Raw genomic sequence first — 11,320 nt, 5'->3', positions numbered from 1 at the left:
CATCTAGTGAGCTACATTCTAAGTCTTCAGGATCTCACAGAGCCTTGCTTCTTACCGTGCTGTGTCTGCTGTGCATCCCTTCTGTGGCTGTTGTCATGACTTCTTCCTCTCACCCTTTAGAGAGTAACCCTGAGTCTGCAGTAACCATCACAGAGCCCTACCGGACCCTCTCGGGGCACACAGCCAAGGTCACCAGTCTGGCATGGAGCCCACATCACGATGGAAGGCTGGTATCTGCTTGCTATGATGGCACAGCTCAGGTACTGTGTGTCCTTGAGCCAGGGGTCTCTCACTGACTTATTTCAGCTGAAATTTTTTTCTCTTCCCTCTCTGTTTTGGGTTGTTTTCATTTCCCTTCTGTCACCTACAGAAGATTGTCTGAACTAGAACATTGGAGTTTCATCACAGCACAGGTCCTTTTGACTTAGAGTCAGCGTGGTGAATTCTCATTACTCTCTGTGGTGGACCCAAGTAGCCCAAAAAGTCTCCTTCAACCAAACGAACACAAAGATATTAGCTAACTGTAAACAGTTTTTTTGTTTGGGCTTCTCCTACAGGGCCTTGCTCTGCAAGGAGTGCTGTTCAACTCTTTGTATTTTGTATTATTTTGGTTTTTCTTTTGTTTTCAAGATAGGATATCTGTGTAGACCAGGCTGGACTCAGGCTCAGAGATTTGCCTGCCTCTGCCTCCTGATTGTTAGGGTCAAAGGTGCATGGCACCACCACCCAGCTGGTTTAGTTTTTTAAATTACATTTGTTTGGTGTGGAGGTTGGGATGTGTGTGTGTGTGTGTGTGTGTACTGGAGGAGCTAGGAAAACTTGCAGGAGTTGGTGCTCTCTCCCATTATGTAGGTCCTAGGGATTCAACTCAAGTCATCAGACTTGGCAGCAAGTGCCTTTTCCCCTGAACTGTCTCACCATCCTGCCCTCAGAGCTTTAATTCTTTTGCCTCAGCCTTCCATGCTGTGATTGTACTTGTGGGCCACCGTGCCAGCTGCCCAGGACAAATATTAACACAGTTGTGGATTGAGACACTGTGGTCCATAGAACACGCGTGGGTCATCTCCATAGGAAAGTCTTTCCTGGATGTTCCTTCTCTGTGAAAGTGTTGTCACATGAATGCCTCAGATACACTGAAAATCACATGAGAAATAAAAGCCCATTGTGAGTTTATTTTTAATTTAGCAATTTAAGTCCCGAATAGTAGAATAACCAGCAATTGCCTTTCTGTCCCACACTGTTGTAGGTGTGGGACGCCCTCCGAGAAGAGCCTTTGTTCAATTTCCGAGGACATCGAGGCCGGCTGCTGTGTGTGGCATGGTCCCCAGTGGACCCAGAATGCATCTACTCCGGTGCAGATGACTTCTGTGTGTACAGGTGGCTGACCTCCATGCAGGACCATTCCCGGCCTCCTCAAGGTTGGTCAGGAAAGGTTGGGGGCCTACATACTGTTTGTTCTTTCTCTGACCTTTTCAGCACCAGTAGGATGCCAAGGATAACACTGCCAGGTTGTAACAAGTGTGGTTGCACTCTCCCTGGGGCTGTTAGGCCTCAATCTCACTAGGAGGGCATTAGGAAATGAAAAGAAACCACAACAGCTTACACCAGAAAGAAAGGGTGCACTCAGAGAACTGAGGCACTCAAAGGACAGGACAGTAGCTTCAAGGGGCCCTTGCTGAACAAGAGTGAGGTTGACAGGAGGGCCAGCAGGATGTCTGAGGATGAGGGGATTAGTCAGGATTCTCTAAAGGAGCTGAACTGATGGAGTGCAGCACACACACAGGATTAGTTAGAGTGGCTGACAGGCTTGTGGTCCGTGAAATTTAACAACGGCTATCTCTGATGGGAAGGCCAAAACTCCAGTGCTTCCTCAGTCCACAAGACTGCCCGACAGCTGCAAATCTGGTGCTGGAGCCTGGAAAGACTCCCAGAGAGCTGACTGTCTTCAGTCTGTTGGGATCCTAAAGAAGTAAGCTCTAACTCTGACAAGAGTGAGGGCAAGCAGGCAAAAGCAAAGGCTGTCTCTTTCTATGTCCTTTTATGTAGGCCCAGAGGTGTGGGCCAGATTTTGATGGGTCTTCTAACTTGAGATCCCATCAAAATCCTCACAGAGCTCAGCGTAGTAGCCCACACCTTTAATCTTAGCACCTGGGAGGCAGAGGCATGAGGAACTTGGTGACTTCAAGGCCAGCCTGGTCCATATAGCAAGCTCCAGGACAGCACTGTCTTAAAACAAAAAAAGACAGAGAGCATTGCTCACAGGTGTGCCTGCCCCCACTTCTTGAGTTTTGGTTGATTGTAGATATAGTCAGGTTGGCAACCAAGATTGGCCATCACTGGGTAAAGGGGCTTGCCATGCACGCCTGTCAACCTGAGTTCAGACTCTAGAACTCTGGAACTTTCTCTAGGTGGAAAGAGGGACCTGACTCCAGAGTTGTCCTGTGACTTTTACAGGCATGTTGTAGCCTGCCTGGGTGATCATGAGTGCTGTATATTCATTGTTTATTATTAATATAAAATATATAAATGATGGGGCTCACAGCAAGCTAACTTACAGATAACACCAGTGTTATCCATAGAGTGATCCCGTGAGGTTTATTGGGATTACTTACAGGAATGGAAGTAACTCAAAAGACAGCTGCATCGCCACAGCCTACTCCAGCATGGGTGACAGCTCACAGAAGATGGGGGCCTGAGGCACGCTCCACAGCCTGCGGGGAGCTCAGCAGGTTGAAGCTCATCCTTTCCAAGCGACTAATCTGAACCTCTTCCAGGCGACGTGGCTAGTTTCTACTTTTTCCAGAGTCTTTGCAGCACAGCTTCTCCTCCTCAGAGGGAGACTCCGTTTACTCTTGGCAAGGAGGGAACCTAGTAATTCCTGCCAGTTTCAGGGACTTCCAGAAGCTTTTTTGAGTTGTTTACCTCCTGCTTTAAGAGCTTCCCTGCAGGGTGGAATGTTTCAATCTCAGAGGAAACTGTTAGACAACATTGGGTATGAAAGTACTTGCTGCTAAGCCTGACAGCCTGAGTCTGATCCCGAGGACCCACATAGTGGGAGGAAAGGACTAAGTGCCACAAGCTGTGCTCTGATGGATAGAGCTCTCCTCCTCTTTCTCTCTGTCAGAGACATAGTCATATGGCTGTAGTGTTTATAGTTTACGTGTAAAATTCATGATTTATAAAAATAAATGTAAGTTTTATAAATTTAAATATTTTTTTTAATATAAAGAAAATAAACGGTGGGATAGTGACCGTACAATGTCAGGAAGCTGGTGCTGGAACTAGGGAGTCCAGAGTGTGGTAATGGGCAGCAGACATTGTCAGGACACCCTCTCATGACTAAAATAACAAAAGGACAGATTAAAACGCAGGTACTGTCTCTCAGGTACCCTAGAGGAAGTCTTGCCTCTATGGCCAGCTGAAAATGTAGTCTGCATCCCTTGAAGTGTGGGCAGACATGAGTGAAATTAATGATGAGGATTTGGCCTCTGATGAAGAGTGTAGCCAAGAAGCCATGGGGAAGGCAGGAAGGTGTGTGAGGCTATCACAAGAGTGGTTTGTGGCTCCGGAGGATTTCCCCAGGCGCTTCTGACCAGTTGCGCTTTAGGCCATTCTGGTTTTTTGTTTTGTTTTTCTTTCTTTCTTTCTTTTCTTTTCTTTTAAAGACAGGGTTTCCCCATGTGCCCTTGGCTGTCCTGGGCTCACTTTGTAGACCAGGCTGGCCTCAAACTCACAGAGATCCACCTGCCTCTGCCTCCTGAGAGGTGTGCACCACAGCACCCATCATCTATTTATTGTGGTCTTTGTAGGAAAAAAAAGTATTGAACTAGAGAAAAAACGCCTCTCTCAACCTAAGCCAAAGCTTAAAAAGAAGAAAAAGGCCACCTTGCGACTGCCTGTGAAGCAAGATTCATCCATTTGCAATGAAGATGAGAGTATAAGGGAGAACTCAGGACCTGTTGAGAACGGCGTGTCAGACCAGGATGGTGAGGAGGAAGCCCAGGAGCCAGAGCTGCCGCCCTCTCCAGCGGGTAGGTGCTTCTACAACACCAGCTCCCTGGTGTCTTAGAGCAGGCCCTTCCTCAATGTGTAGCTTCTGTCTCAGGGAGCCGTTGCAAACTGTTAACACTTTTTAAAGGAGTATGTTTTGTTTAAATTTTTAAGATTTATTTTTGTTTCATGTATATGAGGTTTTCACCTGCATCTATGTCTGTGTATCACAAGAGTGCAGTGCCTATGGGACCCCTAGAACTGGAATTATAGACAGTTGTGACCTACCATCTGCATACTGGGAACTGAACCCAGGTCCTCTCTGCAAGAGCAGCCACCGGCTCTTGACCTCTGAGCCATCTCTCCATCTCTTTAAAAGGTTAAGTCTCTAAATTCCTCTTTGAAGTGTTACAGGAGAAGTAGCTGATGATTGGGGTGGAGACAGTAATTACGGAACAGCTTCGGGGCATGGTGAAAAAGGGCAGTGTGTGAGCAGAGGTGTGAGTGGAAAGGACACACCCATGAAACAATGTTGTTTTTTAAACAACATCCCAAATGTTGGTTTTTCAATAAAGACTGAGAGCGTAGCCGGGTGAAAGCCTGCTAGCTCAGAGAGGCAGAGAAAGCACCCAGGTGACTTTCCTTCTCAACCAACATCCCAGAAGAAAAAATCCCCTTCTCCACGCGGCCTTAATAACCCATCAACCTGAATATCCCTCCTTTCTACTTCCTGTGCGTCTCTCTCTCCTCCAGACTTCCTCTTACTCTCTCTGGGTTTTTCCTGTGTTCACTTCCTGTCAACTGGTTGCTTGCCCCGCCTCTTAACCTATGGTTGACTTTATTTAATCCTGTTTACAGAAACTACATGGATTAAAGGTGTGCTCCAGGGCTGAGCCACACCACAACTAGAAACAGGTTGTTTGTTGAGGTTCACAGTGGGATCAGTATCCTGCAACAGATGAATTTAAATGTTCTTACTTACATGGGAGCAAGCAAGCTCCCCCATCCACCCTGAGGTTGTGCTTAGCTTTCTCTTACCAGAGAACAGCTAAGAACGGTCTCTTAGTCACTGTTCTTTCGCTGTCACAAGAAACCATGACTAGGTCTTATAAAAGAAAGCATTTAACTGGGAGCTAGCTTATGGTTTCAGAGGCTTAGTCAGTTATCATCATGGGGGGGAGCATGGCAGCACCATGGCTCTGGAGCGGTAGCCGAGAGCAACATCCTGATCCACAGGCAGAGGAGAGGGAGAGTGGGCCTAGCAAGGGCCCGCCCCCAGTGACACACTTCCTCTATGAGCCTATGGGGGCTATCCTTTTTTGGACCATCACAGAGGATCATCAGCTGTCATTTATTTGTCCAGTTCTCATGGAATGAATGTGTCACTAGCTGTCATACTGTAATCTTGTGCATGTTGGAAGAGAAATGGTTGTTTATAGAGAGGATGCCACTTTTATTCTCTTAATACTTTAGGTGTCTTCTGTTTACATCTATTAAAATGATTAAGTACCATCGAGTATAAATTGATTCATGCTGATCTCTGATATGTCCATTTGGCAGAATGGAAACAGCCAAAGCAGAGGTGTCATTGACCCCTCATCCCAGACTGTGGCTGGCAGACCCATGATTTGGGTAGATAACTTACTAAGAGCTTACCACGTTTGTACTTTGGCTTATCAGAATGCCCTTATCTTGGGGGATGATGAGATGGCCCAGTGGGTAAAGGGCTTGCCAGACAGTCCTGGGATTGAAAGGTAGAAGGAGACACCTGACTACAAGGAACTGTCCACATATACAACAGAGCACATACAGAGACAATAATAATTGTCCGTATGGGGGCTACACAGAATGGCCTTTGCCCCTGGAGGTCAGAAAACAGCTTGTCTGTGATTGTGACTGTCATGTTCTCTGTTAGGGAAGCCTTTTCCTCTTTGTGCTGGGCTGTGAAGCTAAATTATCTGACAGGTAACTTGCTAGGAGAGTTTCCAAATCAAATGTCAGAGCTCTGAGTGACAGGCTTAGACATTCCTCAGTCAGTCTGTAAAACAGGTAAGGCACGGTAGCTGGAATTGCATTGCTGAGCCTGTTAATGCTCTTAAAACCACAACTAGACTCTACAGTGTGTTTTGAAACAGGGCCTCACTCTCACCACTGTTGCTTTTCCTGGGACTCGCAGTGTAGCCCAGGCTGGCCTCAACCTGTGGTTATCCTGTTCAGTATCCAGACTGCTGAGGTTACAGGTGTGAGCCCACCCATGCCTACTGTCTTTTATATTGTTCTTGTCTCAAAGCTTTTCTGGTGTTTTCCCCTTGTTGTAGTTTGTGGAGAACCTGTTTCCTGCACTGCTGTTCCCTTAGCCTTTGAAAAGTCAAAAGTCACTGTTAATAGCAAAGCCACGTCACTGAAAAAGGAGCCACCTAAAGAGAAGCCAGGTGAGTGTGTTCTGTCAGCAGTGTACTAAAGCTTCTGTGCCCAGGTGTGGGGCTCTGCGTGCGCTGCTCGTCATCATCTTGGGTTTTGTTTTCTCTCACACTGCTGAGCACTTGAAATATCTTATAGTTGTCGATACAATGTTGGCAAGGGCATTTGGCATGTTTTGTGAACCAGCCAGTGTGCTGTAAAAACTGCTGTCTGGGAGTGAGGCTTGCTGAGTGACCCCTTCCTGCAGGCCTCACCCTCACTGCCCGCATTTGTGGTCCTTCAGTTCTGTCTCTGATCTGTTGTTCTGATACCATGTGCTGTTGTTGCATTCTAGAAGCCTTGCTCAAGAAGAGGAAGGCTCGCTCCATGCTCCCGCTGAGCACCAGCTTAGACCACAGGTCCAAAGAGGAGCTTCACCGCGACTGCTTGTTACTAGCAACTGCAACACATGCCAAAGGTACCACGCGCTGCTCCTCGCACCTGCTCTTGCTCAGTTGAGAATGGCGCTGTGCCTTACGTAAACAAGCACGTGTCTAAGACTACTGTGCCTTTCTCCCAGCCCCACTGCCATACCCCTATCCTGCACTCACTGTTCCCAGCGTCCCATCTGTCACTAGCCATCTTTGTGCCACATTCAGCACACCTTGTGTATATCTGCTTTCCAGTCTTCCCTACCAGGGTGTTTTCTCATTAGAGATGCTCCATAATGTAGCAGTTAAAGTATTTGATGGAAGTTTTTTTGGGGGGGGCGGGTGTTAGGATTTTGTTGTTGTTGTTTTGTTTTTTAGACAGGGTTTCTCTGTGTAGCCTTGGCTATCCTGGACTCACTTTGTAGACCAGGCTGGCCTCGAACTCAGAGATCTGCCTGCCTCTGCCTCCCAAGTGCTGAGACTAAAGACGTGCGCCATCATTGCCCAGCTGAGGTTTTTTTAAATGAGTTTTGGTTTTGTTTGTCACAGCGCATTATTTTGGTGTTTGAGCAACTTAGTGTTTCTGTTTTGAATTTGATGTGTTAAAGATCAGCACAACAAAACAGTCCAAAGAATCAGAAGAAAGTGGGTCCCCTGCCCACTCTGCCCCTGCCCACTCCACTGCCTACTGCTGTTTTCTCTTATGCTTTTTATATATGTGGCTTGTTTTTTGAATTTTGAGGCAGCCTAAAGCGGCTTTGGTTAACAGTAGTTAAACTTGCTGGAGATTGGGTTTTCATATTCTCAGGTGGAGTGAGTGCTCTAGATGGAACCCGGGCCCTTCACATGCTACGTGGGTCCCCTACCACTGAGACACACAGGCGTAACTATTTTTAAAGGGTAGAGAGTGAATACTGAATCCTTTTGTGATAGGTCTCAAGTTTGGTTTTTTTTGTTTTTTATCCTTTTGTGATAGGGCTCAAAGTGTTACTTGGTTTGTTTTTTGTTTGTTTGTTTGTTTGTTTAAGAGATCCTCCTGCCTCTGGGATTAAAGGCGTATACTAGCACACCTGGCTTCTAGGGAATTCTTGGGATACTCTGGTTAATTTGGATTCATTTTTAACAGTATTTTGTTGTTGTTGTTGTTGTTTTGTTTTTTGAGACAGGGCTTCTCTGTGTAACAGCCCTGGCTGTCCTGGCCTCGAACTCAGAGATCTGTCTGCCTCTGCCTCTGCTAGGATTAAAGGCATGTGCCACCATGCCTAGCTATACTTTTTTTTTTTTTTAATATTTATTTATTTATGAAGTATACAGTGTTTTGCCTGCATGTAGACCTGCAAACCAGAAGAGGGCACCAGATCTCATCATAGATGATTGTGAGCCACCATGTAGTTGCTGGGAATTGAACTCAAGACCTTTGGAAGAGCAAGCAGTGCTCTTAACCTCTAAGCCATCTCTCCAGACCCCTTTTAACAGTGTTTTTAAGACATGTTGAATTCAGAATTATCTTTTAATATTTTCCCCTCAAGCCTTTGTCAACACAAATATTGTCTCATTGGATTTTGCCCAAGCTGAGTTTTAAAGGCTCCAAAGTGTTCCTGTAATTATAGGGTTCCTGGGTAGAGTGAATGGGGCCTAGTGGTGTGATTTTGTTTGTTTGTTTTTTGTTGTTGTTGTTTTGTCTCTAAAGTAAGTATAGGGTCATGTATCCAGAAATCACTTCCTGTGTTGACTTTTCCCATTTTAAATTAGGAGAACTAAATGAAGATGTGTCTGTTGACCTTGAGGAACGATTCCACCTGGGGCTTTTCACTGACAGGGCCACTCTGTACAGGATGATGGAAACAGAAGGTAAGGCCTACTCAGTCCACAGAGCCCTATCTGTCTTCACTCGCGATCATTTTGACATACGCCTCTGTGTGGCTGTCAGCGCATGCATTGTCATGCCATGCTGTCCGGACCCGCTGGACAGTCAACTGGGCCCCTCGGCCGCCTAGGGAGAGAATGGGGGACAAGAGACGCAAAGAACAAACAGCAAGTCAAGGAGTCTGATCAAGCTAACAAATTTTTATTTTCTCACAGGCAGTTATATACTGTTGAAGCAGGAGGCTGAGTGGGGTGATCTGGGTGGGGGAAGTCAGGAAGTTTGGTAGGGCGAGGGCCCCTGTGGTTCTGGGGCTGGGTGGAATTGTTAGGCATCTGGAACCACAAGGTATTATCTATAGACTTTGTTTCGCTCGTCCTCTGAAGGCCTCTGTAAATCAGGGAATACTGAGAACAGCTGGAGAGTACCTTGAGGGAGGGGAAGAGGTTACCAGGCAGCCTTCTGGAATGTATCCTGAGGCAAGGAGGTAAAGAGGTCACAAGGCAGCCTGCCCCAGGTCCACTCGATATATTATGCCAAGGTCCAAGATGCTTGCCGGCTATGGTCTTGGCTCCCCACACCATGCCACTCAGTCTGTTTACAAACATGTTGCCATCTTAGCTACACCCCTATGTCCTCTTTGTGGTCATCAAACTCCAAACAGTAGCCACTAGCTGGTGTGATAGATATGAAGGCCACTGGGGACAGTGGCTTAGCAGGCTCCAGCTGGGTGACAGTGGTCAGCTGGGCTCCGGTCCCATTCATATGTAGTGGGTTTTGTGTGTGGACTAAAGCAGGGACATCACAAGGTTGAAGCCATCCTGTATGTCTCTCCAGTGAGTTCTAGGGCACCCTAAGCCATGAGGAAACTTTTTTTTTAAAGCATACAGTGGTGGTGCATCCTTTAATCCCAGCACTTGGGAGGCAGAGGCAGGTGGATCTCTGTGAGTTTGAGGCCAACCTGGGCTACATGGTGAGAACCTGTGTCCCTAAAAAAGAGCACCTGTGTCCCCCAAAAAAGAGCCAGGCAGGAGATGGCTGGCTTAGCAGGTAAAAGTGTAACCCTTACCTGAATTTAGTCCTCAGCACACATAGCTGAGCACTGCCATCCTAACACTCCTACAAAGTGGGGAGCAGAGGCAGGAGGGTAAGCTTCCAGCTGCTGTCATAGTGCAGGGACAGAGACCCTGCCCAGGACACAAAGCCAACGGGAAGATTTACAGTCTTACAAATTCTGATCAGTAGCACCTATATACTTTTCTTCCAATGTGACTTTCATTCTATAAAGATCAAAACAGCTTCAACCACTGTCTTTTCTAAACAGGAAAAGGTCACTTGGAAAGTGGCCACCCTGAACTTTTTCACCAGCTCATGCTCTGGAAGGGAGATCTGAAAGGTGTTCTCCAGGCAGCAGCAGAGAGAGGCGAGCTGACCGACAGTCTTGTGGCTGTGGCACCAGTAGGTATGTGCTTTTTGAAGAAATGTGTCACCTCCAGGATGTACCCATTAAAGATGCCTCAACACTTGTATGGTGTTGTGGAGGCACACCGCTGCAGTACCAGCACCTGGGAGACTGGGGCAGAAGAATCACCAATTAGGGCCAAAAAGAAAAAAAAAGATGAGTTGGCAGTGTTTGCCTTAAGCTTAGCTGCTCACAAATGGATGGATCTGCAGAAGATGGCTCTAGAGGGGCTGGAGAGATGGCTCAGTGGTTAGGAGCACTATCTGCTCTTCCAAAGGACCCGGGTTCAATTCCCAGCCACCACATGGCAGCTCACAACTGTCTGTAATTCCAGTTCCAATGACTCTGGCACCCTCATGCTAAAATAAAATTAAATAAATTATTTTTAAAAAAAGAAGAAGATGGCTCTGTAGCAAGGCAAAGGCTGGAGACACGCTGCGCATTGTGTGCTGTCCAGATGGAATAGTAAAACAGGAGCCTCTTTGTGCTATAGTTGTAGAGGCTAGGAAGCCAGAGCTAGCATCGCTCAGTTCTGGCCAGGCCTCCTGGTCAGCAGCAGCACAGTGAGCATTTGATAAGACGAGCACCTGAGACCAGGCACAGGACAGGCTGGCTTTGAGGGCGGGGCAGGTGAGCCAGGTCTCACTCTTTCCTAACAACTCCTGGCAATTATTCGGTTCCACACATCAGCAGTTCAGTCTATCCAGGGACACTGCCTGTTTCTTAATTACTGTCCTCCCAACTTCTGTAGACGCCTCTTGGACATAAACTACTAGTGCAGAAACCACATATCAAAGGACAGTTTGGACTATTATATGACAAATTTGAAAATGCTGAAAATGTTTGGCCCAGCAGTTCTAGTGACAGAAATTAAAGTACACTCAGTTCTCACTCACTGACGTAACAAAAGACTGTAAGGACCCACATATCCATAAATAAGTGACCTGTCAAATCATGTGGAGTGAAACCCTCCCAGGTGCTGCCCAGACACTGAGGCAGACGTGTATGCTCCTACCACGAGTGAGCTCCAGATATGAGAGAAGAGTCAAGGTGGCGCTCATGGAGACAGCTAGCAGGAACCTGAGAGCACCATCCTGTGCCCTGTGCTGTACTGTGAACCATTCAATCTGGATGGCTGAAGGTGACCCCAAGAAACCAAGGGCAAGATGTCTG

The 11,320-nt window shown here is 46.9% G+C and overlaps 1 protein-coding gene across 2 annotated transcripts in view; it reads left to right on the top strand.

The window, feature by feature from the left end:
* Gemin5 (gem nuclear organelle associated protein 5) overlaps nt 1–11,320 on the top strand; it is a 47,885-nt gene that overhangs the window by 19,004 nt on the left and 17,561 nt on the right. For both annotated transcript variants that reach the window (XM_051167411.1, XM_051167410.1), the window contains exons 14-20: nt 121–260; nt 1,247–1,418; nt 3,810–4,031; nt 6,309–6,422; nt 6,746–6,868; nt 8,574–8,672; nt 10,010–10,147. In XM_051167411.1, coding sequence (XP_051023368.1) covers nt 121–260; nt 1,247–1,418; nt 3,810–4,031; nt 6,309–6,422; nt 6,746–6,868; nt 8,574–8,672; nt 10,010–10,147 — 1,008 coding nt within the window. The remainder of the gene's footprint in view (nt 1–120; nt 261–1,246; nt 1,419–3,809; nt 4,032–6,308; nt 6,423–6,745; nt 6,869–8,573; nt 8,673–10,009; nt 10,148–11,320) is intronic.

This window comes from Acomys russatus, chromosome 25 (assembly GCF_903995435.1).
Source record: "Acomys russatus chromosome 25, mAcoRus1.1, whole genome shotgun sequence".
NCBI lineage: Eukaryota > Metazoa > Chordata > Mammalia > Rodentia > Muridae > Acomys > Acomys russatus.
Note: the sequence above shows the minus strand (reverse complement) of the source record. Positions and strands in the feature narration are given on the sequence as shown.